The 26,369-nt window shown below is 44.8% G+C and overlaps 2 protein-coding genes across 22 annotated transcripts; both read left to right on the top strand.

Moving 5' to 3' along the window:
* The first annotated feature begins 259 nt into the window (after positions 1-259).
* LOC132785974 (F-actin-monooxygenase Mical) lies at positions 260-24,526 on the top strand. 21 transcript variants are annotated; one of them, XM_060792335.1, is made up of 19 exons: positions 4,508-6,171; positions 6,246-6,378; positions 6,436-6,938; positions 7,143-7,204; positions 7,815-8,090; positions 8,717-9,250; positions 9,552-9,812; positions 9,925-10,336; positions 10,417-10,532; positions 10,706-15,982; positions 17,043-17,201; positions 17,844-21,896; positions 22,069-22,101; positions 23,198-23,492; positions 23,619-23,823; positions 23,882-23,959; positions 24,018-24,118; positions 24,177-24,370; positions 24,430-24,526. In XM_060792335.1, exons 1-19 carry the CDS (start codon positions 4,509-4,511, stop codon positions 24,433-24,435), a joined length of 14,361 nt encoding a protein of 4,786 aa, XP_060648318.1. In that variant the 5' UTR covers position 4,508; the 3' UTR covers positions 24,436-24,526. The 21 variants fall into 21 exon arrangements, 19 of the variants coding, with proteins under 19 accessions (XP_060648301.1, XP_060648302.1, XP_060648318.1 ...); XM_060792324.1 differs by lacking the exon at positions 10,706-15,982 and adding an exon at positions 7,488-7,562 and having other exon boundaries at positions 9,925-10,327; XM_060792323.1 differs by lacking the exon at positions 10,706-15,982 and adding an exon at positions 7,488-7,562.
* LOC132785980 (uncharacterized) lies at positions 2,598-3,497 on the top strand. The gene has a single exon (XM_060792341.1). The coding sequence runs from the start codon at positions 2,809-2,811 to the stop codon at positions 3,271-3,273; it is 465 nt and encodes a 154-aa protein (XP_060648324.1). The 5' UTR covers positions 2,598-2,808; the 3' UTR covers positions 3,274-3,497.
* Positions 24,527-26,369: the final 1,843 nt, after the last annotated feature.

Genomic DNA, 26,369 nt, shown 5'->3' with positions numbered 1-26,369 from the left:
ATTATGAAAACATTTGTATAACGCGCTGTTCTTTCTTGTTGTAGATACAATATCTACAAATCTATAATTAGAGTACACACAGTTTGACTTATGAGCATGTTACGAGCAATACTCGAATTCTCGTTTTTTGGTTTTTCTCTGTCGCTTTGTGTGCCGGTGGTTGCTTTTGTTTACCTGTAGAGTATCTACTATATCTCAATGAATACACGTTTTTATTCACAAACTTATTTAAAATGCACTCGCCGCCCTCAGCGATGTTTCATTAATGAGCGCGAAACGAACGAGACAAGTTTATAACCAAACAAAAATACAAAATATAAAACAAAATACAACGAAAATATTGTGTAAATAGATTTGTGAAAAGTTGCTAAAAGAAAAGAGGAAAACTGTCAAGAAACAGACGAAGACGACACGAAAACAGAAAAAAGTTGAACAGGTAATGAGACAATTTCTACATTTGTCAAAACATGTTGCGCAGCAAATGTTGAAATTTGTGCATTTGTATTTTTCATAATTATTAAAATTTGTTGGCTATTGGCCAAGAGAGGGAATGAACGAAATGTTTCGTATCATTTATAGAACCTTGATCTTGTCCGGCAGCCATGTGCAACACTTCAGATTCGATTTTGCACATGTTTCATTTGTTTAATGCCAAGCAAAGATACAAATTGACAACCACAAAAAATATGTTTGTTAGACTCAACGATGAGTCATCTATCGAGCATCCCTCGCTCGCTTTTATTTACTTATTTCTTTTTATTTTTGTTGTTTGGCACGTGTTGTTAACCAACTCCAGTTAACCATTCTACATTCCTGCCTCAACAAACAAAACATTACGGCCCGGTTAAACAGAGATGAGCAAAATCGATAAGCATTTAACTTTCCCATTCGTCGCTTTGCCTTGCGACTTTAATTTCCATGTTTCATTTACAAGGCCCCCTTTTCGACTCCCCCAGTGACATAATATGTTCTGTTCTGTTCCCAATGTGTCACACGACGACGCCGCCGCCAACTCGACCAAACAAAAAAGCGCGGGGAAAGCGAAAAGAGAAAACAGAGCAGAAAGCAGAGCTGTGGTGGAACAACAAACGCGTCAGAATGTCGCCAGGCAAAGTCCCAGTCCCAGTGGGTGGCAGCAAACAATACCCTAGAACTTGGTGGGTGGACATTTGGGGTGTTAAGAATCCCAAGATTGTAGATAGCGCAAGCAGGTGGAGTGAGTTCTTTAATATTTAAATATGAAAGATGAAATTTATGTCTGAGCATGCAAGCTATTTTTAGAAGTGGGTATATTCTGGGGACGCATAAAGTTAGTGAATTGAGGATAGAGAAATAGATTTTGTTAAAACTAAATAAATATTTGGTTTTGAAGAGAAATTTGCTAAGTATAAAAATCTTTGGAATAAAGATTATAATATAATAATAATATAATTATGAAGAGTATACAACATTAACTTAGGAAATAGAATTAATTACTTTGTGCTTCTTTAAAGATATTTGATAATGATTAGAATATTAATTAATATAGAAAAACAATATGTTTAATGTAATTTTGCTGGGAATTGTATTTATTGAAGAATGCATAGTTCCATACTCCATAAAATCTGGTAAATATTAAGTTTGTAATCCGATTGTTAGAAAAATACATTTCGACTTTTTTATATATATTTCAATAGCTGTTTCTTAAGAAGTAATATTTGTGCTTTAAAGGGTAGATAGCAGTCGTGCAGCTACAAAAGTATTGTTGTCTGGGAATTCTATTTATTTAAAAATGCATAGTTCCTGTTTATTTACCTCTGTCCATAAAATCCCACAATATATAATCTCATGCATGCAATAAAGTTTCTAATCCCACAGTCTCGATTACAAATCCTCACTACATAGGATAGGCTAGTAAATTTACGCAAATTATTTCAAAAGCTTGAAACTTTGCATAGTTAATTTAATACTTGCCGTTAATAAATTAAGTTGATCTCAGCAACTTTTACTTAGTAAACAAATGACATTATTTCCTATAGAACTTGCTTTTGTTGTATTAGCTAGGTTACCTTTTAGTCGTGTATACTCCACGTAGTCTGACGTTGGTTTTTCCTTGACGAACTTTGGCATGAGCCACTCTCTGTAGAGTGTTGAGTGTTGAGAGAGGCGGAGGCGCACAGTGCGTGAGTTTTTTATGGCTTTCGTGGCGCCAATCGAATTTTCCTCAACGTGCAACTTTAATGGGCGATGAGACAACAGAAATTGGAGCATATGCTGGTTGGTTGGCTGGCTCGATGATTGTTAAAGCACTCGAACAACAATTTGTCCAACGACAGAGGGTTAATCATATTATTCAAATTTGAGGAATTGGAATTCGAATTCGAATAGAACACTTCAAAGACGACATCATGGCCATTGTGTGGGCTCTTGAGTAATAGGATATGCGTTTGCTTTGTGTTCGCTTGAATTGAGCATGAAATAAATGGGAATTCCTTGTGTATATCGTTTAACCTTTGTTGTGTGTTGTGTTCTTTGACACAAGAGGGAAGTGATTCCGTTAGGATGTAGCTTGAGCTTCTCCTGTCACAAAATGTGTGACATACGATTTCCTTTTATTTTGAAGTTCTAATTTAGTTTTCATCTATCGACAACATTGAAGCAATTTTTATGTAACAATTTGGATATAATTTTTTTTTGATCGCTATTTAGAGCGTCGTAAAGCGTAAATTCCTTGTACACTTTTACTAGTCAACGAGCTAAATAGAAGTTAAGTCGCAAAAAAAAAACACCCCACCCCAAATCCCCCATTAATACACAAAAACATTGAAGATGAATCCATCGACGTTGGGCAAGCAAAATGGAGCCTTAGTGCTGGAGGTGCTGCAAGTCCTGGGACGTCCGGCGACCATTGAGGAGATCTCGCAGCGTGTGGCCAATATCTATAAGGTAGCCCGTAAACGTATCCAGCCGGTTGTTGGGGATGTGCTTGCAGCTGGCGTACACGAGGGATTCTTTTGTTGCTCCAATAACTCACTAAATCGCTATTCGATTGTGCCATCGACCATTGAGCAGTTGCGTGAGGATATCGATAAATATGTGTATGAAATGCTATCGATGGACTATCGCGACGACGAGTATCGACCGCAGCCATCGCCGCTGATGATTAAGCTAGAGCAATTGGACGGATTGCCGCCAATGTTGCCGCCATCCGTGCTATCGCCTTCGCCTTCATCCGGCGAGCTGCGTGAACGTACGCCACCTGGAGATGCATCATCGGCTGTTGTTACCTATTGACCACTTTTCCACTTACTAAATGTCATCCGACTTTGCTTGACTCTTCTTTGCCTGGATTTGTGTGTTGTTTTCCTTCCTTCTCCCTCTCCTGTAATACCGTCTACTCTCAATGTATATTCTGTGCTTGTGTTGTTTTTTAAATGTAAAAGTGACCAGCACATCAAGAACAGCGATGTCATGGAGTTCATATATAATAATAAATAAAAAACTCTGCTGTCTCATTAGCAATGGGGCTTCTCAAATGGGGCAATGACACTGCGGTGAAATGGCTTTGGAGTAAATTGCCTTTATCCTTTATTCAACATTCTCAGCAAAGTTTTGTCTCGTGGTTTACTTTTCACTTTTTTGTTGTGTAGTATTATTTTTATTGCTTTGAAGTTCATTTTCATAAGGTCTTCTCCCACCTACAGATCTGCATACTTTTGTGCATTGTGTCGGTGTCTCTGTGTCTGTGTTCCTTGTTTTGCAGTCATTGTCAGGTTGTTGCCGCCTGTCTGTCTAGCGCCCACGCAGTAACGCAAAAAGGTTCAAGTCTATGCCACACACAACAAACTTGAGCTTTTCCACATTGACTCATTTCCCCATTGGCTTTTGTGTCTGAAACGATGTTCGCTTTAAATGGCAACGCAATTTTCCTTTCACTGCCCCTTTGTGGGCTGCAGAGAGAGAGCAAAGACGAATCATCGTTCCATTCTCAACACACAAAGCCTCCTCCAAAGAACTGCAGCTGCAGCTGCGGGTTGTGACTTTCCTGGTTTCTCAAATTTGCATGAGTAATCATCGCCTGACTGACCGCTTTATGCGCTTCTTGAATGTGTGATTTATTTGTGCTTTTATTTTAATTAATTGAAGTACGATGTCTTGTCTTGAACGAGGTCAGCAACAGCAGCAGCATGCCTTGAGCAAATTGTAGCATTTTTATACAGGAATTTACTAAAAAAATAAAAAATAGGCAAGTTTAACTGCAACTTGAGCTAAACAGTGAATTATACTATAAGAAAGTGTTGCACTCTCACTCTCATTGAAATTCTCGGTTAAATTGCGGTTCGTTGAACTCACAGCGCGACGTTTTATTGTGTCATTAATTAATGACAACAACAACAGCAGATTAAACTGCGAGACACTTAATTGAAGCTGTGTTCCTGTTCATGCCTGTCATGAATCTGCCAAACTTTTTTTGGATTGTATAATAATAAGGCTTCTTTTGTTTCGTTCTTTCTTTATTTACTTGCAGCATGAGTCGCCAGCATCAGCGGCATCACCAGCAGCAGCAGCTGCAACAACAGCAGCAGCAGCATCAGCAGCAACAACTGCTGACCGCACAGCAGCAACAACAACAGGCGCTGCTGATGGCCGAACATGCCGCTGCCGCTGAGGCCGCCGAGCTCTTCGATCTGCTCTGCGTGGCGACCACAATGCGTCAGATACTGGCGTTGCATCGCGCCATGTGCGAAGCGGTCGGATTGCGGCCATCGCCACTGAATGATTTCTATCCCAAGCTCAAGGCCAAGGTGCGTTCGTGGAAGGCGCAAGCGTTGTGGAAGAAGTTCGATGCACGTGCCGCACATCGGGTCTATGGCAAGGGCAACGCCTGCTCTGGGACACGAGTGTTGGTCATAGGCGCTGGGCCGTGTGGTCTGCGCACTGCCATCGAGGCACAGCTGCTGGGCGCCAAGGTTGTGGTGCTGGAGAAACGTGATCGCATCACACGCAACAATGTGCTCCACCTTTGGCCATTTGTCATCACCGATTTGCGTAATCTGGGTGCCAAGAAGTTCTACGGCAAGTTCTGTGCCGGCTCCATTGATCACATCTCCATCAGGCAGCTGCAATGCATGCTGCTCAAGGTGGCACTGCTGCTGGGTGTTGAGATCCACGAGGGCGTCAGCTTCGATCATGCGCTGGAGCCCAGTGGGGATGGCACTGGATGGCGTGCGGCAGTTACTCCGTCGGATCATGCTGTCTCGCACTATGAGTTCGATGTGCTCATCGGTGCCGATGGCAAACGCAACATGCTCGACTTTCGACGCAAAGAGTTTCGCGGCAAATTGGCCATTGCCATCACGGCGAATTTCATCAACAAGAAAACCGAAGCGGAGGCCAAAGTGGAGGAAATCAGCGGTGTGGCGTTCATCTTCAATCAGGCGTTCTTCAAGGAGCTCTACAGTCGCACGGGAATCGATCTCGAGAACATTGTGTACTACAAGGATGAGACGCATTACTTTGTGATGACGGCAAAGAAGCACAGTCTGATCGACAAGGGCGTCATCATCGAAGATATGGCAGATCCCGCAGAGCTGCTTGCTCAGGCCAATGTGGACACACAAAAGCTCCACGATTATGCGCGCGAGGCAGCGGAGTTCTCCACGCAATATCAAATGCCCAATCTGGAGTTTGCTGTCAATCATTATGGCAAACCCGATGTGGCCATGTTTGATTTTACCTCCATGTTTGCGGCCGAGATGTCGTGTCGCGTTGTCGTGCGCAAAGGATGTCGCTTGCTTCAGTGTTTGGTGGGCGACAGTTTGCTCGAACCCTTCTGGCCCACGGGATCGGGTTGTGCGCGTGGCTTCTTGTCCAGCATGGATGCAGCGTATGCCATCAAGCTGTGGTCCAATCCACAGAATAGCACACTTGGTGTGCTGGCACAGCGAGAGAGCATCTATCGACTGCTGAATCAAACCACACCGGATACGCTGCAACGTGATATTAGCGCCTATACCGTGGATCCGGCCACACGCTATCCGAATCTGAATCGCGAATCGGTGAACAGTTGGCAGGTGAAGCATCTGATTGACACCGATGATCCCGCAATACTCGAGCAAACGTTCATGGACACACATGCGCTGCAGCTGCCACATGCCGAGACGCCGGGCAAACGCAAGCGGCGCAGCGGAGGTGAGTTGAATCACAAATTTGATAATCAGTTGTCGGAAATGTATAGTAATCATTATGTTCGTTTTGAATTGCAGATACGTTGCCACAAGGCGCCAGTTTACTGCGCTGGATCAGCGCACAGCTGGCCGCCTATCAGTTCACAGCCGAGCTCAAGGAACCATCCGATGTGTTCCGCAATGGACGTGTGCTCTGTGCGCTTATCAATCGGTAAAATTACTCACTTGTTATTCATCGACATGTATTGATTTATATTATATACGGCAGCTATCGACCCGATCTAATCGACTTTGCGGCCACCAAGGAGATGAGTCCGCTGGAATGCAATGAGCTCGCCTTTGCTGTGCTGGAACGTGAACTGCACATTGATCGTGTGATGAATGCCAAACAATCGCTGGAACTCACGGATGTCGAATCACGCATTTGGCTGAACTATTTGGATCAAATCTGTGAACTGTTTCGCGGCGAAATACCGCACATTAAGCATCCCAAGATGGATTTCAGTGATTTGCGGCAAAAGTATCGCATCAATCACACCCATGCACCGCCCGATTTCTCCAAGCTGCTGCAAACGAAGCCCAAGGCCAAGTCCCCGATGCAGGATGCCGTCGATGTGCCCACCACTGTGGTGCAACGTCGTTCGGTGCTGGACGAGGAGCGTGCCAAGCGGCAGCGTCGCCACGAACAGCTGTTGAACAGCAACGGCGTGGCAGCCGCTGCTGGCGGTGGCGCCGCAGCGAGTCCCGGGGGCAGCAATCAGTTGCCACAAGGTGTGTTGAAGATAACCATCATAAAGCGCAGACAGTAAAAGTTGCTTGCCAGTCATTTCATATGCTAAATTGTAATCATAGATAAATAAAAAGTGCAGTCGTCATTAAGAAAACAAAACTTGGCAACAGGCAGCTTCAACTGCATCATTTTATTGAATAAGTCTTTGCTTTAAACTAATACAAACTCTCATTTACTTATTGCAGCTCAAAGTGATACGCCGCGTCGATCGAAGAAGCGTCGCCAGGCTGACAAAACGGCAAACATTGTGAGTAGATGTTTCCACCATATCACGGATTGGTTCACCCGCGCCCTCTATGCACCCTGAAAAGTGTTGGTCAACTGCAAAAATATCCGATTAAAATGTACACATATCTTTTTGAACAAACTTCTTTTGGCCAACACTTTTCGCGTGCCTCGTACTCTTTAAATCTATCTTTCATACATATAAAAAATACGCCTTTAACTGAACTTTCTCATCAAAAAACAAACTGAAATTAATTGTAATTTTTGTTGATCGCCTGTTACATATAAAATACGAAATACCAAAGGTTAAACTCATACTGAAAACAGCTCTCTTTCATGAAATCAGTAACGTCATAAGCGCATTTGAATCCATCAACGAGGTCAGTTCGCTCAGTGTCCAAGTCCAACGTCTAAATATCCCTCTCATATGTCCATCTAACTCCTTTTATTGCTCTTGTCATCTCAATCTCACTCTCTCTTATAAACTAACAGTCCACCAAACGTGTTTAGTCTTAGTTAGTAGTCTTTGTTCAATGTACAAGTTCATTTTAAACACACACACACAACAACCACACTTTATACACTCTCGTGAATTTGTCGCCATGTTGTTGACTCTTGCATCTGGTGTGCAGGAGGAGCGTCAGCAGCGTTTGAAAGAGATCGAGGAGAATCGACAGGATCGCATGAGTCGCCGACGTCAGCAGCGTTTCCATCAGACGCAGAATTTCTACAAAAGTTTGCAGCTGCTGCAGGCGGGCAAATTGTTGCGCGAAGGCGGCGAAGGTCTCGCTGAGGGCGTGGCCGAGGATGGCACACCGTTCGAGGACTATTCGATATTTTTGTATCGCCAACAAGCGCCCATATTCAACGATCGTGTCAAGGAGCTGGAGCGCAAGTTGCTCTTTCCCGTAAGCAAAACCAGGAGCTGATCCTGACTGCACGATGCCTCCTTGTCGCTGTTCTACTTCTTCTTGTTGCTGCCCGGCTCCACTCAAAAAACTAACCTCTTCTCTAAGAACGCTGCAAGAAAATGTGTCTCTAATAGCAAGAATAATGGTCAACAGAATTCGGCTGGATTCTGATTTTCCAAAAATTTACTACTGACAACTTTTGGAATTTTCCCAAATTCGAGTTTGAAATATGCTGTGAATGTTGTTGTTCTAACGAGAAATTGCTTAATTAATTGTTTAAGAATATAATGCATAATACATAAGCTGCCAAAAACGTTGTTCATCTAACTTAGATTTAGTGCCAAAAGCTCTAGATTATTTTTTATCGTTTTTGTTATGCATTTGTTGTTATTGGTTTTTAATTTTATTGGTTTATTTTGCTTCAAGTGCCAAAGTACTATAATTAAATTTTCAACAAATTTTGATTTCTTCACCTTCCAATTGCCTTCCACTTTAAAAACAAAACAAATATACCTGACACCCGACACACGAAAAATCACACAAAAACACCCGTCAAAACTTTGGCTGGCACCCGCAAAACTTGCTGCACACCTCCAACAACTTACCCCAAAAACCAAAAACAGGATCGTGAACGTGGCGATATCCCATCAGCGTTGCCACGCAATGCGGCCGATGAACAGTTCAGCGATCGCATCAAGAACATGGAACAACGGATGACAGGACGTCCGGGACATGGCAGTGATAAGAAGCCCAAAGATCTGATGCGTGCCATTGGCAAAATCGATTCCAACGATTGGAATGTGCGTGAAATCGAAAAGAAAATCGAACTGTCCAAGAAGACGGAAATCCATGGACCCAAGGGCCGTGAAAAGGTGCCGAAGTGGAGCAAGGAACAGTTCCAGGCACGACAGCACAAGATGTCCAAGCCACAGCGACAGGACTCACGTGAGGCGGAAAAGTTCAAGGAGATCGATACCACGCTGCGGAATCTGGATAAGCAGCTGAAGGAGGGACACAATCTGGATGTGGGTGAGCGAGGACGCAACAAAGTGGCCTCGATTGCGGGGCAATTTGTGAAAAAGGACGAGACGCAGTCGGATGAGAAGAACGCGAGCAGTAATGCCACCACGAACACCAACACTGTCATACCAAAATCTGTGAGTAGTTTCGTTTTGTGTTCCATGTTTTATTTAGTTTACTATCCCTGTATATTATTTATGTTTGCTTTTGGCTTTGTGGTAGAAGGTGTTTAAAATAAAGGGTTTAGACGCGTGCTGTTTGTTGTCGTTGTCTTTGTTGTTGTTGTTAGCGTGCTGTTCTCACACACACACACACAAAAGCACACTCACACATCCACATATACATGACACTCATCTGTAGCATACGCACAACTTGTTCGCTGTTGCAAATAACTCCCGAGTGTTGTAACTCAACTAATTCATACATTGTTTTTAATAGAGCTCAAAGGTGGCGCTGGCCTTTAAGAAACAGGCTGCCTCGGAGAAGTGCCGCTTCTGCAAGCAGACCGTCTATCTGATGGAGAAGACCACCGTGGAGGGTCTGGTGCTGCATCGCAATTGCCTTAAGTGTCATCACTGCCACACCAACTTGCGCCTCGGCGGATACGCCTTCGATCGCGATGATCCTCAGGGACGTTTCTACTGCACACAACACTTTAGGCTGCCACCTAAGCCGATGCCACAACGCGTCAACAAGAGAGTAAGTCATTTTGGATATTGGGAGACTGTTCTGCGACTCATGGGTTCCATTGGACCCTAGTATCTGGTATATCTCAATCTTGTTACTAATTCTACCCTATTTTCTCCCTTAGCGCTCAGCTGCCGCACAGCCTGCCTCGCCTGCTGCCGCTCCACAAAGTGCAACAGCTGCCGCCGCTGCAGAAGATGAGCAGCCCATGGACACGTTGCCTGTTCAAGCCGATTTACTGGACAATTCTAGAGCCGCTGCCTCGGCAGATAACATGTCCGACGATGAGGCGAACATTATCGACGAACACGAGTGGAACGGACGCAATTTTCTGCCCGAATCCAACAATGATTCGCAATCGGAACTCTCCAGCTCAGATGAATCGGATACGGACACGGACTCGCAGTTTGAGGAGGCAGACGATTCGCCATTTGGTGCGCAAACGCTGCAGCTGGCCTCGGATTGGATTGGCAAGCAGTATTGCGAGGATAGCGATGATTCGGATGATTTCTACGATTCCAGTGAAGGTATTGCAGGTGCGCGTGTCAACGGCAACTTGTCAGACAGTTTTGGTGAACACATTGTTAATCATTGTTGTTTTACATTGTTGTTTTAGATGATGGCAAAGATGACACCGAGGGCGAAGAGTTTAAGAAGGCCCGTGAACTGCGACGAGAGGAAGTACGTCTGCAACCGCTGCCCGTGAATCTGCCCACGGATACAGAAACCGAGGTGAGTAGAGTTATTTTACATTTTGGTTATGGGAAAACTAATGTTTTTATCATTTATTTATTGTATTCAATTCTCTCTGAACAAAACTCACTTTAAATACTTTGTCCTATAAACCTGTGGTGTTGGTTTCAATACATTAACTATAAATAACTCATTTTTGGGGAACGTTATAGAAACCCCAAGTGGGCAATGACAATAAAGAGAATGTAGAGCGTGCTTCGCTCAAGTCCGCCAACTCCTTTGAGTCGGCACAGAGTCAACCCTCCACGCCGGTTCCCACTCCCATTGCCACGCCCACGCGTGCTCAACTCGAGCAGCTGGAGCGCAATGCACCGCGTAAGTTTAGCAGCGAAATCGAAGCCATTAGCGAGAAGTTGTATCACCTCAATAATATGGTCAAAATGAACAAGGATCTGGAGGTGTTGGCCAAGGAGAATCTCGTGAAGAGCGACATTCTGCGCAAGCTAACGCTCAAGGAGAAATGGCTAGCAGAGAATGCAGCCATTGCGGCAGGCATGTCCAATTCCAATCCCAGTGCAGTGAAGCCGAGCAGCTCAATTGTAGCAGCTGCGGTTGCAGTAGGCATCGCTCCACCCAAATCCAAGTTTGATGAGAAGTACGAGAAAGTGGTTAGTCCACCACCTCACCCTGTTGTTGAAGTAAAACCTAAGCCTGTAATTGATTTTAATCTGGATGAGTTGAAACCACGTAAACCCAACTTTGAGGAGCGTCCCAAAGAGCAACTGAAACGCCCTGAAAGTCTGAAAAAACCGCCGCCACTCAGTCCCAAGCCGGAGCGCAAAAGTAGCGCCAATGTGAGCCGCTCCAGCAGCATTAAGAGCAATGCCAGCTCCCATAGTCCGCAGCTGAGAAAAGCTCCGCTGCCCAATGAAAACAAAATGCAAATTGAGAACATTTTGGGCACAATGAAGAAGCTGCAGCGGCAGCATAGCAGCGAATTAGATGAAGACATGGACATCGATGAGGAGCCCAGCAATCCACAACTGAGCAATAAGCTTAAAGAGATTGGCGCCAGCAGTTTTGCAGGCACCATGGATCACATTAAATCACAGATGGTGACGCCCACTGTCCACACGGCAAGCGTGGATTTGTCCAAATATTTTCCCAATCAGAAACAGGAGAAGAGCAATGCTGGAAATATAAATAAGAATCAGAAAACGCTGAAAGATGTGGATCTGGCAAGATACTTTCCAAGTAGTCCGGCGCCCCAGCGACGAGCGGTGGAAACGGTGGCAGAGCGTCTAAAGAAGTCGCAAACTGAGGCGGTTTTAGCACCCAGCAAAGAAGCGAAGGACGAGAGCAAGACAGGAGCTAAGGTTGAGACAAAACTAGAGTCAAAAACTGATAACAAAGTAGAGCCCAAAGTAGATCCCAAGACGAAGCCCGTTCCACCTAAACGACAAGCTTCCCTTAACTCATTTAGTTTGCGCGATCATCAGCTTGATGGCGCCTTAGATCTGAGCAAGAAGAAAGCACCGGTTAAAGTTGTAACTACATCTAAAACACCCGCCAAGGTAGCAGCACCAACTAAAACTCCTGTAACTAAGACTCCAAGTGCCACCAGCGTGGGTAAGACAACAACCACGACCAAGGGCAAGGTTAAAATAGTCAAGAAAATTGTGCCCAAGGGCACCAAGGCAAAGAAAGCAGCAGCAGCTGCAGCTGCCGCAGCCACAAAGGTTACAGGGATTACAGACACCACCGAAATGCAGCCGGAGGAGCCGCAAGTGCCACGCGATGAAGCTGAGCGCATTCTCGATGAAATTCTAGCGGATGGAGCGACTCGTTCACCCAGCTCCGAATACCAGAAGCTCTTCAATGATGAGAAATCGCCCAGCGATTTGTCGGACAAAATCGAGCGTATACTTGAGGATACAGGATTGGATCTGGAGCTTGGCTTGCCGCGACGCAGCAGCAAGAAGCTGGTGAAAACGAAGTCCTTGGGTGAGGGAGATTTTGATATGCAACCCAAACGGTTGACTGGAGTACAGAATATACTCAAACGCTTCGAGTCCATGAGCTCGGTGCACTCGCAGAACAGCGATGAACAGTCCTCGTTCAAGTTGCGTCGCATGGAGTCGAGTACCAGCAACATGAGCAGCTTGAATCGATCTAGGGAGTCATTAGTCTCGGTGAGTGATTCGATGAGTGATCTGGAGCGCACCATGGATTATTTGCGCAATGAATGGCGCAATGAGGCCACCAACTTTTTGCAAAAGAAACGCGACAAGTTCTATGCTCAAAAAGAGGAGCAACAAAAGCCAATTGAGCTGCCAAAAGAACAGCAAAAGGTTATGGAATTACCAGTTCAATATCGGGACTCCAAACTAGCCAAGTTCTTTGGACTGGCGACACGTAAATCGCCAGAGAAACGCAAGTCGCCTGAGAAGCGCAAATCGCCTGAGAAACGCAAATCGCCGCTTAAGAAATTAAAATCCCCGAGCAAGAGTCTCAAAGCAAGCAAAACTAATAACTCGCTTGAGGAATTGGCTAAAATTAGCAATGCGCGGCAGGCAAAGAAAACGCCGGCAAAGTTGCCAGAGAAGGTCAACAAAGTGGAAAAGAAGCTGCCAGTTAAAGTGGCTCCACCGAAACCAGCAACTCCTGTGCCGGATGATTTTGAAATACTCGATCTGTTAGACAAGGCAACCGAAGCCAAAGAGCTAGAACGTTCAAAGACGAAAAGCCCATTGGTAGAAATTGCCCTTGTTGTCGAGGCAACCAGCGAAGTGTTAAATGTGGAGCCAGAGGCAACTGTTGAACGAACTGTGGTTGTGGAGGATATTAAGAACCTGCCCAAGACAGGCTGTGACAAGTCGCTGAACAACTCCCGGCGTGGTTCTCAGGCGAGCCTTGTGCTCTCCCGACGTCAATCGGAAGTTTCTCTGACTGAAAAACTGCAGCTGGATGCACTGGAAGTACTCCAGAGCATAGAGCTAGAGCGTGAGGCCTTAGCGGATGTTGAGCACGTGGATGATATGTTCCAGAGCATGGTAGATGAACTAGAACAGACGCCTGCTCAAGAACCTACCATTTATATGGACGATGAGCTGGATGCGGATTCATTGTGCACCACCATCAGCAAGAGTCCCAGTGCTCAGCCTGTGACGGTGGTTAAGCGTGGCAGCTCGGAGGAACATAGCATCGAGAAGCTCCTTGGCGATGTCTCCGATGAAATGCTGGTCAACGTTGATTTCGATTCTAACGATGAACTGGTGGGAATTGCGTCCAGTGTTAAACAGAGTGTAAATAGCTCTGTAGAGCGAGACTTCGTGGATAAATTAGAGTCGCTGGAACGTGATGAAGTTCCCTTAAATAACACACCCCGCTTTGGACAAACGCTGCAGCCTAACATGGATGAAGTGGATGGCGGCTGTTTTCCATCGCGTCCACAGCGCAGACAGAAGAGTAGTTCCTCGTCCAGCGAGCCCACTTTACCAGTGGCACCGCAGCGTCTGAAGAAGAAGTTGGCTAAGCTGACGCCCGACAGCATGCCGCCTTCGGTTCAGGATTTGTTGCAACAGCTAAGTCCCAAAATCGAAAAGGAGACACAGGCAACACCAGAGGAGCCAATGAAGTTCCCTAGGCTGGCAGTAGAGGAAGATGTCGTGGATCATCCCAAGGCAGTTAACTTAAAGACCCCAGAAATGCAGCGAAAGCAGCCAGCAACTGTTGCCAGTTCACCAAAGTCCCTAGACAGTCAGAGCAACTCGCTGAAGAGTGAAAACTCCTCTCGTGGCAGTCTCATTGAGCCACCCAAGTTGGTGACGCCACCCAAATCACAGCGCAGCAAAGAGAACTCCCTCGACTGGGACATGGAGAAGCTGCCCGTCTCACCGATGCCGCGTCGCAAGCAACCCCCCGTTGTGGCTGCCAGCAAAGAGAGTTCCCTTGAGTGGGACATGGAAAAATTGCCCAACAGTCCCATGCCACCCCGTCGTCGCATTGCAGCTCCGAAGTCCGCTAATGTGTCGCCCAGCAATTCCATACAGCTGCTGAACAATCTGCCCTCAGCCGAGGATGAGCAGCGCATCATTGAGGAATTCGAGCGCGAGCGTCGTCAGGCACTCATCAAACGTGACGAGAGCTTTGAGGCTGCGGCCGCAGAGCAGCGACGTCAGGAGTCGCAGCAGAGCAGCAGCAACTCCAGTGCTAGCAAGCGTAGTCTCCCGCCGCCCACGCCCCCTACACCACCAACGACACGACGTGGCACCACCCAGGATACGGGCAGCCGACGAGAGTCGATTCGCAAGGACGGTACCCCGCCTATGTTCAAGAAACTGGATCTGGGTGACGATAGCAACTCGACACTGGACACAACGACGGCGTCCACGAGACGCAGCTCCTTTGCATTTATTGAATTACAGGACAACAAGCCGGTAATTGTCCCCATGCCGCGCAAGCTGCACTTGCCCAAGCTAGAGCCGGCCAAGTATGTACCGGAAGTTAGGGACGAAGCGGAACCAGTGCCAGAAGTGTTTAAGGATCGTGCCTGGCCGAAGCCGCAGACAGGTGAACTGCATGCGGACAGCGAGGATGAGGATCTAGAAGAGGAGGATCCCAAGTCAAAACTGCCTGAGTATGCGCGCTCCGACTCACCACCTTCGGCTGCTTTCCAGAATCGACAGTGGCCCGATGGCAAAACGGTGTTTGATCAAACCGATGCCAAGCCCTCGCTAGAAGCGGATGATATACTCGGTCTGCTGGACAGCTCACGTCCTAAGCCGAGGCGCTTCAATAATAAGCCACGCTCACAGTCACCGCAACCCTTCAAGCCTTTGGCGGACAGCGCTCGCCTCAGCTCCAAGTCCGTGAGTGATCTCAAAAAGAATACACCCGTTTCGGGATCGATGCATTCGCTATCAGCACAGTCCAGCCAAGATACAGACACCCGCTCCACAGCTACTACAGTAGCCACATCACGACCTTTGAGCTATGTAGTGAACTACGATGAGCCTGAGGATGCCAACATGAAGGCGCTGCTCGATCGCAGCAAGCGATTGCACAACCGTAAGAGGGAGTTTGTCAATGAACGCGTTGTGGAGCGCAATCCTTATATGCGGGATGTGATCAGAAGCACCGATCGTGCCGATTACGAACCCGATGAGGAGTTGTCCAGCTATAGACCTAGGCATTACACGACTAAAGCGCCCAGCAGTCGCTTCCCCAGCTCATCATCGTATGCTAGAACCTCAGCACCACGCAGCAACTACGATTACCTCAGCAGTAACAGCCTCGCCGGCAGCAGCAGCGATTATCTCAGTCGAAGACCCTACACAGGATTAGGAACGAGCAGCGCAGCAACAACAAGCTCAAGCTCCGGTTATTATCCAAGCAGTACGCATCTGAGTGATCTTTTCCGGCGTCGCAATCCCGCCACCAGCAGTAGCTCCAGCTATGGATTGCCCAGCAGCAGCAAAGAGTCGTGCGTTATCTCTTAGTTGTCAAACACCTTAAGTTGATTACAAAAACAGCAAATTTCTCTTTTACATTTTTTAACCCCCAACAACAACAACCAACATCGATAACGACTACGATTACAACAACCCCGGCAGACGTCGCTTCAACTATTATCTCTATTGAGGTCGCAACTCCTCAGCAAAACACAAAAATGCGAAACCAACAGCCAAACACAGTCCCCCGCTAACCCCCTTTTTAAAACCCTTAAGACCTCCGATAAACACCAGAACATACTAGGACTTTTAATGTGTGTGTGGTCAGTAAATGAACCACAAATCCAATACAATCAATCAACCAACCAACCAAAAAACCAGCTCTTGATGTACGCCTAAACCACCATAAAAAAGAGAGAGCAACTTACCACCTTTGTTAGCCAATATCGTATAAATAGCGTCTGGGTACGATCTATGAAGGTAAATTCTAAATCAAAATTCAATCACGAAATGTTGCGCTAACCCCCGAGCCGCCCGATCACAAAGTTTGTAGTCTCTAAAAATATCTAGATCAATATATTATAATTCTTGTTCGTGTTCTGTCGTCGTTCGCCAACTCGTTTCTGTCCACAGCATACTGAAAAAATCGCCTTCTATATAACTCCACTAAGCCTGATCCCCGATATAGCCTAACAATCCTTCTCCCCCATCTGCGTTCTGTTTCGTTCGTCTATTGTATTCGTTTTATACCTTTCTGGATCGTACCTAAAGGCATGAGAGAGGTTTACCATCGCTGCTGATTAACCCAAAAAAAAACAAGCTCAAACTCTGACTAATGAAGCATGTTCGCGCTATAGAATAAAAACAACATGATAATATGTACTATATATAAAACAGCCTTTACAAAACGGGGGCAATGAGAGAGTGTCTCTAAAAACGGAAACTCTTGCCACCTGAATTCACTCGACGCTTTGTTAATATGTTTTTGACGTTCTGTTGCATCGCTTTAATGTTATTTTTTATTATTTTATTTCTTAATCATTCTCGAGAATCTTGTGTCATTAATTATTTGTTTGCCAATGGGCTACAATTCCAGGTACAAACCGAATCCGAAAGCACATCACCTGACGAAGTTGAGCTTAACTCTGCCACTGAAATATCCACCGACTCTGAGTTCGACAACGATGAGATCATACGGCAGGCGCCGAAAATCTTTATCGACGACACACACTTACGAAAACCCACAAAAGTACAGGTAAAAGGAGTTTTCATTATCTGCAACGATTTTGTTTAAAAATAAAGCGCTCAAATATTGTATGCGATTCTGTTGTGGGATGCACACATCAACTTTGTTTTATTGATCTTAACTGTACTATATATCTGTTAACGGGCAATCGTTGGGAAGTCAGTGTGTTAAATATTGGCTTAATTATGGATGTATTAGAGTTTGCTTAGGTTCGAAATATTGGATTTAAAGTAAAACTTAAAGTTGTTCTACAGTTCAATTAACTAAGATAACATAAGAGATCATTTAATAATTTAAAATATGATTGGAGCTTGGATAATATATTTCTGAATTTATTAGATTTGCTTAGAAGATGGCGTAGTGTGTAGTATCTCTTAAGGACGTGATTGTTGTAGAGAAGATTGTTAATGACAGAAAAATTTATTGGTCAATGATTCCATTTATGGAGCCTTGAATGAACCTGATAGAAACAAAGAAAGTGAGATAGAAATCTTAAAAAGTAAGTTTCTATCCTTTATACACAGGTTCACAGGGTTTCAAATAATTAGTTTTCTGATTTTTAATAAGGAATGTTGTTGTTTACTATAGATACGTAAATCGATTATTCTAAGTTATAACTAGAAAGATAAACTAAAACGTCCCCCATTTCAGATAAAGTCCGGCATGATCACGCCGAGTGCCACTGGGCTGCATCAGAAGCAGCTGGCGTCGCGGGAGAAGGGCGGCAGCTACCTGCAAAAGTATCAGCCACAACCGCCGCTGCCGCAATTCAAGCCACTGGTGCAAGTGGATCCCACGCTGCTGATCAGCAGCCAGCGAGCACCTCTGCAGAATCCAAGACCTGGTGACTATTTGCTGAACAAAACAGCGAGTACCGAGGGCATTGCCTCTAAGAAGAGTCTGGAGCTGAAGAAGCGCTATTTGCTGGGCGAGCCGGCGAATGGCAACAAGATACAAAAGTCGGGCTCAACATCGGTGCTGGATTCACGCATACGCAGCTTTCAGTCGAACATCTCGGAGTGCCAGAAGCTATTGAATCCCAGCAGCGATATCAGTGCGGGAATGCGCAGTTTCCTCGATCGCACCAAGCTCGGTGACAATGCGCAGAACAATGAGTTGATGCGTTCTGCCACCAGTAATGTGATAAATGATTTGCGTGTCGAACTGAAGATACAGAAGGCGCCTTCGAGTAACTCAACGGACAATGAGAAGGAAAATGTGTTTGTCAACAGCAAAAATGAGCTGAACAAAGGCATGGAATACACGGATGCTGTGAATGCCACGCTGCTCGAACAGCTGAATAAAAAGAGTTCACCGACGACGCCAACGAATAACAAAACAGTGATTGAGGTGATTGATCTGGTGACGCCAGAGAAACCGGTGCCCTTCATTGATCTCACCGTGCTGGAGACACCAAAGAAAGCCACGGATGCCAGCAGCCCAATAGCCAACATTGTTGAGACGGTAACACCCGACAGCAATAAGATCAGCGATGTGATCAAACCGGATGTGTCCAAGGACGTCAAGGAGTGCATACCCGACATACTCGGCGACATCAAAGCGGAGAAGGAAGGCACCGATGTGGCCGACTCGGAAGAACAGCAATCGTTGCTCTGTCAATCGGACGAGGAGAAACGTGACTCGCCCGAGAAGGCGAACGATCAGGAGCCGGAGGATACGCTGCAGATTCAAGTGCCCAACATACCCTGGACCAAGCCCAAGTCTGAGATTATGTCCACGACCGCAAGCAGTGCCACCAGCTGCTCCAGCTCTGGCAGCTCAAGCATTGAGGACATACAGCACTACATACTGGAGTCAACAACAAGTCCGGACACGCAGACAGCGGGTGGCAAGCACAATGTGCCGCGTCTAGAGGTACACGACAGCAGCGGAGCTCTGATGCAGGTGGACAGCCTGATGATTGTGAATGGCAAGTACATTGGCGATCCGGAGGATGTCAAGTTCCTTGACATGCCAGCTGGCGTGATTGTGCCGCCAGCTGTGAAGACTACCGAGCTGGAGGAGGAACCAGAGGCGGATGTGGAGCCGGTGACAGCGACGCCGGAGCCAGCCGAGTGCACTGTGATTGAAGCAACTACAACACCGGCAACAACGCCACCAGCACTGCCAGAGATGGGACCACCCAAGCTTAAGTTTGACAGCAAAAACGAGAACAAAATCGAGAGCTTGAAACATCTGCCACTAATTGTGGAACGAACGCTGGAGCACAGTCAAGCAGTGAAACCCATTACGCTTAATCTTAGTAGCAGCGTGGCAAGAACTCCCGACACGCCCACAACGCCCACGCAGCATGATAGCGATAAGACGCCTACAGGTGATTTGAATTCACGTTCCGACTCAGAGACAGAAGCCACAGGCACCGGTCAGGTGTTGACGGAAACGGAGTTGTCCGATTGGACGGCTGATGATTGCATATCGGAGAATTTCGTGGACATGGAATTTGTGATCAACTCGAACAAGGGCACCATGAAGCGACGCAACAAGGAGCGACGACGCAACGCTGGCCAAGCCAACGCAAAGATGCCCAGCAGCACGCAAGTGATGCACGAACTCGCCAAGCAGGCGCCAGTGGCTGAAATGGAGGGCATTCTACATGCCATCGACATCGATGACATTGAGTTCATGGACACTGGATCTGAGGGCAGCTGTGCTGAAGCTTACTCAGCAACAAACACAGCGCTGCTGCACAATCGTGGCTACATGGAGTACATCGAGACGGTGCCCAAAGCGAGAGCGCCTTCCACAAGTGTCCTGCCATCAGCACAGCCCAAGTTGCAGCCGCTGCTGACAAAGCGTGATGAGAAGCTGGGCATTGATTACATCGAGCAGGGCGCTTACATCATGCATGACGATGCCAAGACACCGGTGAATGAGGCGCCACGTCTGATGACACAATCCCTAACTGATTCGAGTACACTCAACGAGCTAGACGAGGACAGTTTGGCTGGCATGGCCACATCGCAGACACTCACACAAACACAGCCCACAACCACAGAGGAGAGCGAAGCGCTCACGGTGGTCACAAGTCCGTTGGACACTTCATCGCCGCGTGTGTTGGATCAATTCGCATCGATGCTGGCAACAGGCAAGGCCACAGATGCAGCGTCGACACCCAGCAGCTCGGAGCAGCAGCCAAAGACAACTCAATCGACAGTCACAACCAATAGCAGCGGCGGTGGCGGCAGCAGCTCAACGCCAGCAGCCCCTAAAGATACGGAAGCGGAGGACATGCAAATACAGTTTGAGTATGTGCGTGCGCTGCAGCAGCGCATCTCGCAGATCAGCACACAGCGTCGCAAGAGCTCCAAGGGCGAGGCGCCCAATTTGCAGCAAGCAACTGTGATAGACGCAAGCAGCAACAATGCATTGCAATCCTCATCGCCAGCAGCTGGCGATATGGTTGCAATGCGACCACGCAGCAGCAGCTCGTCGAGCAAAGTGCCCGAGATACCCACGCTGAACAGCAAGCTCGAGGAGATCAGCAAGGAGCGCACCAAGCAAAAGGATCTCATACACGATCTGGTCATGGACAAGCTGCAGTCGAAGAAGCAACTCAACGCTGAGAAGCGTTTGCATCGCAGTCGCCAGCGAAGTCTGCTAACCAGCGGCTATGCCAGCGGCGCCAGCTTGAGTCCCACACCCAAGTTGGCAGCGGCGAGCAGCTCCAGCGATGCCAATTGCAGCAGCCAGGCGCATTATCATGTCTCAACGGCGGCCATCGAGCAGCCCAGCGCAAGCAGCGTTGATTCACCCACATTCAAGCAACCGAATCCGCTACAGAAGTCAGCCACAGCTTCGTATGTGTCGCCATATCGCACTGCGCAGCCGGTGACACGCAGCACAGATTTTTACAAGGCGCGTCCATTCAGCGAGCACATCGATGCCGAGCAACTGAATCTGCTGGAGCGGCACAAGCTGAACAAGACAGCATCGTTTAGCTACGGCAAAGTGGATGAGTTTGCCACACCCAAGCCGCCAGTGCGTCCGCAACGCAGCAATCAGCATCATCGCGAGCAGCAAATCGAACATGCAGCCGAGCTAAGCATCTCTGCATCCACCGAGAATTTGCGCAGCGAGGCACGTGCTCGAGCCCGCTTGAAGTCCAACTCGGAACTGGGCTTGAGCCCCGAAGAGAAGATGCAGCTGTTGCGCAAGCGTTTGCAGTACGATCAGAATAGTGCGCTGAAGGCCAAGCAGCAGGAACAGCACGCCAACGATTTGGCAGCGCGTGCTATTAAGATGAGCGCCTCGAAGAGCGTCAATGACTTGGCTTATATTGTGGGTCATGGCCAGCAGCAACATCAACTGCGCTTGGACAACGACAGTGCCGTGAATCAGGCCAAGGCAGCGGACTTTACGTCCGATCCGAATCTGGCGGCCAGTGTGCAACAGGACAAACCGCAGAAGAGCAAAACGAGTCGGCGGCAAAAGGATCCGGAGCGTCGCAAGAGTCTGATACAATCGCTATCCAGTTTCTTTCACAAGGGCACAACGTCCTCGACGGCCAGCAGTCCCAAGGAACAGAGCGGCGCTGTAGCTGCCAATCACTCTGCAGAGCATGCAGAGCGTCCTGGCACCAGCAGCAGCGGCACGCCCACGATCTCCGATGCAGGCAGTTCCGGCGGAGGCGGCGGCGTTTTCAGTCGCTTCCGCATCTCACCCAAATCGAAGGAAAAGTCTAAGGTAAGCGATTGCCAATTAATAATGATGTGTTACCGTCTTTTGTTGTGACTGACCTTGTGAAAAGTGCTTTATGTCGACTATACATAGTTGTAAGATCATTTAATGCTGTTGCCGTCCTCTATGTATGTCCTTCATTTTTAACCATGAAACTACTTTTTCCAACATTTTGCAGTCTTGCTTTGATCTGAGGACTTTCGGTTTTGGTGTAAGAACATTTATACTCACTCAACTATAACTAACCACATTAACTCATTTGTATAACAACAAATTCACCCTTTTTGGTAGTAGAAATAATTTGGCATGATCTTTAAGGCATCTTGAATATTGTATTTCCAAATTATTGTATGTTATTTGTTTCACAACTGCACAAAAGATACAAAAATTGTTAATTCCCTGGAAAAAAATTTATAAATTAAGTTTAACATCAGTTTACCATATGGAAAGTATAAAAAGTCTGCAAGAATATTTATTTGTACCCACAGCACACATTTATTATTTAGTTAATTGCCAAATTTAAATTGAAACCAAAAGTTATATTAAACATTTTTCATTATCATTTCATTCACATAAATCTTCACTTAACTGTTTTATTTGCATCTCAAATTTTCTGTTTGTTTTTCGGTTCCTAAGAATGGTTTTTATTTATTTGATTTTCGTTTTCTTTTCACAATTACAGCTGAAAATATTTAAGTGATACCCCTTAAGATTGCCTGATACCCTTTAGTTTTTATTTATAATTATTATTTGTTTATAATACTCTCTTTTATATGTGAGATCCCTAGTTTAGCAATCCCTATTGGTTATCCATTGGTTTTACACTCAGTGTATCCCCAAAATTATTAAGTATAAACATACACATTAAATTTACGGAGAATTTTGTTTTATGTTTTTCTTTATAAGTTTTCGGTTAATGGCATCAATTTGTTTATTATTTTGTAAGTGAGTTATATTTTTAATTTTCCTTGGGTACTCGAAGAACATTGGGTTAAGTTAATGTTGCATGAATTGGTTTTTAGATTGTTCGGTGTGGATCCTTTGGTTTGGTATCGAATCGAGTTATGCCTGGACAACACTTCAGCACGCTTGTTCTTTATGATTAAGTTGTGAATAACAAAAAATCGTATTTAATACAATCAGCTCTAAATTGTTTAATTTTCGAATGTTTCTTTTTCGCTGCTGCTGCTGCTGCTGACACACAAACATTCATTCTATACACTCACACACACACAACAACAACAACACACCAAATACATAACTAAATACGTTTCAATACATTTTAAAAAACCAAAACATATGATTAGGACAAGGAGATGATCACAACAACAAGCACAACACCGACACCAACAACATTGGCAACCGCAACAACAGGAACAACATCACAAACAACAACAAAACACTCCCAAGATTACCTCAACCTCAACAACACCACGAACAACAGTCGCTACCGAAAGCAAACGAACACCGAATCGTTCTCTTCGTCCAGCCCGCAGCTCTATATACACAAGCCCCATCATCATCTGGCCGCAGCGAATGCAATGGACGACCAGACTCCGCCACCCATACCGCCTTTGCCACTGAATTATCAAAGATCCGATGGTTTGTTGCTCATTTGCTGTTTATACATTTCCTTTCCCAAAAAAAATATCAATCTCTATTCTCTGTTTACTGTCCTAAACTATCCTATCGAGTTCACTTAATAATAGAATTTCAATTTGTTCTTAGATGAAAGCAACGCTAACGAGACACGAGAGCATAAGAAGCAACGTGCCATATCGAAGGCTTCACGACAGGCTGAGCTCAAGCGATTGCGAATCGCTCAAGAAATCCAGCGTGAACAGGAGGAGATCGAGGTGCAGTTAAAGGAACTGGAGGCGCGTGGCGTTCTCATTGAGAAGGCCCTAAGGGGCGAGGCGCACAACTATGAAAAGTAAGTTAAGGAAGCCAAAGTAATAACTTATCTACTATAACTAATAAATGTATTGCAGCTTGGATTCGAGTAAGGACAATGATGAGAAGCTACTTAAAGAACTTTTGGAAATATGGCGCAATATCACAGCACTGAAGTGAGTTAAGAAATACAACTCTATAATACAATTACCTAATAAATTATCTTTTAATTAGAAAACGTGATGAAGAACTGACCATTAGACAACAGGAACTGCAACTGGAGTATCGACATGCACAGCTCAAGGAGGAGCTCAACTTACGTTTGTCTTGCAATAGTGAGTAATCATCGCCTATTCCTTAGAATTTTATTAAATATTTATTATCCCCTTATAGAACTGGACAAGAGCTCCGCGGATGTGGCTGCTGAGGGTGCGATACTCAACGAGATGCTGGAAATTGTGGCTAAACGGGCGGCACTACGACCAACTGCCTCACAAGCGGACCTAACTGCAGCGGGCGCTGCATCAACCTCAACAGAGGCGGGCATTACACTAGCCGGCCAATCGCACGAACTCGACGAATCGAATGTAAGATTAGAATATATAAATTATAGTTATACGTCTTAAACATTTTCTTCTCATTTCAGATTTGAATAACAAACTTGCCTTGGGGTTTACTGGCTTATGAAGTCTTTCAAGGATTTATACGCCTAAATACTTAAGTATAAAGTACCAAAAACAAAAGGATAAAAAGCAAACTGAACAGCAACCTTAATAATGGCATAACCTTACTAAACATAACTGAAATTAGGTTGATTGCTTTAGATATTTTGAAGAAACGCGCAACATTTATGTATAAATAAAACCAAAAAGAAAGAAATTCGCTACTTGAAGTTAATATTTAGTTAGTTTCGATCAAATATTATACACAAAAATTATAGTCATTTAGTTTGTTGCAGCCTTATAAACAATTTTTAAAGAAACTGTCTGATCTGATTGTATGTTGTATTATGTTGTGTAATAAGTTAACTATGTAACGTGAAATATTATGATGTATGTGCAAATTGTTTGTCCCTTTGAGAGAGCAAATTGTAAATGGTGTAATTGTTTTATCATTATCATTATTATTATTATTTTATATTATAGTCGATTATGATTTACTGTATTGTGTGTGCGCCTATGTCTGCAAATTTCTTATTAATTTTTTTATCAATAAAAAAAGTAGATATTGTATGCTACTCATCCATGCATGTAATTTGCTGCCCAACTAAAATCAAAGTGAACACAAAGATATACACACAAATATTTTCTATACATAAGTATATTATATACACATTGTATGATGTATTGTTTAATACGAGCGTATATAACGATTAATACATTACATACTATATTAATGAAAGAACAAAGCAAACATTTATTGTATACTAATGAAATGATGATTTAAATTATTATGTAATTTTATTTATATCCTGTAATCAACATATTTATCGAATTTATTATGTAATTTTTTGATTTATTTAAAATTCAATAAAGATTTTATGAATTGAAATTAACTGTGCTTCATAGCTTGGGAATAACATAAAATCATAAAAGTTATAATAATGCAAAAATTCAACAAAAACTATTTTTTTCCAAAATTTTAAATCTAGGAAATTTAACAATAGACAAATTTTTTTAATTTAGCTTAAATCTTAGAAATGCCGCCTTTGGCCTTAATTACAGATTTTACCCTATTGGGCATAGAATCGTAATTTGAACACAAATATTCTTTCGTTATTTTCCTTGTCTTTGGCCCAGTTTAGACGATTTTTTTTCATTCGCGGATGGCTTTTTTGGAGGTGATCTTTTGAGCTTTCTCTTAGAGCTAAGCCGACGTTGAACAGTTCGCTCCGAAATATCTTTTGAAAACTATTCATGTACCTCAGATCTTATCTGCACTGCAGTTTTGAAACGATCCTGCAGGCTCGTTCTCATAATAAAGCGATCTTCACGCGACGTGGTGCATTTTTTTTCACCTGTTCCTTTTTTCCTTATTACTTCACCTGTCTCACGATATTTTTTTAAGAAACGACGCACTGAGCTTTCATTGAAATGTGTTTCAGCTGCTATTTGTCGATTTGACACATTTTGTTCAGCCAATAAAATAATTTTTTCTTTATCGCGATCAGTGAATTGCTTTTGCTCTGGCATGATTTTATAGGTGTCTTTACAAATAAAATTCTACCAAAAGCAATTTAAGCAACAGCGCTCTTCAAATGACGAAATTATGTATGTCGAAAATAGTCAAGGGAAACCCCCCAAAAAAAAATAATGCCCAGAGAACTAAAATTAGTGGAACCCCAGCATAGTGACTGCACAATTTCCAAATTTTTTTAAGTGCGGCTTTTATTGTGGCGCTGACTGTACATACATTGCACTATGTTGAATTTGACCCGTTTTTGTGGCCAAAATTAAAATTTTTTAAATTAACAAGATTTTTGAATGCAGGTTTCTTGTATAATAAAGGTTATTGCTATAGGAAGGTATTTTAGAAAAGTGGGCGTGTCAACGCCCACATAAATCGAAAAAAAGCGAATATATAAAT

This window comes from Drosophila nasuta, chromosome 2R (genome assembly GCF_023558535.2).
Source record: "Drosophila nasuta strain 15112-1781.00 chromosome 2R, ASM2355853v1, whole genome shotgun sequence".
Classification (NCBI taxonomy): Eukaryota; Metazoa; Arthropoda; class Insecta; order Diptera; family Drosophilidae; genus Drosophila; species Drosophila nasuta.
Note: the sequence above shows the minus strand (reverse complement) of the source record. Positions and strands in the feature narration are given on the sequence as shown.

What these genes read in the sequence shown, in the direction of transcription:
- LOC132785974 (XM_060792335.1), top strand. Translation starts at nt 4,509, where the DNA reads ATGAGTCGCCAGCATCAGCGGCATCACCAGCAGCAGCAGCTGCAACAA. An exon ending in ACGCAAGCGGCGCAGCGGAG is followed by an intron (nt 6,172 to 6,245) that starts GTGAGTTGAATC and finishes TTTGAATTGCAG; the next exon opens with ATACGTTGCCACAAGGCGCC. An exon ending in CTTACGTTTGTCTTGCAATA is followed by an intron (nt 24,119 to 24,176) that starts GTGAGTAATCAT and finishes ATCCCCTTATAG; the next exon opens with AACTGGACAAGAGCTCCGCG.
- LOC132785980 (XM_060792341.1), top strand. Translation starts at nt 2,809, where the DNA reads ATGAATCCATCGACGTTGGGCAAGCAAAATGGAGCCTTAGTGCTGGAG.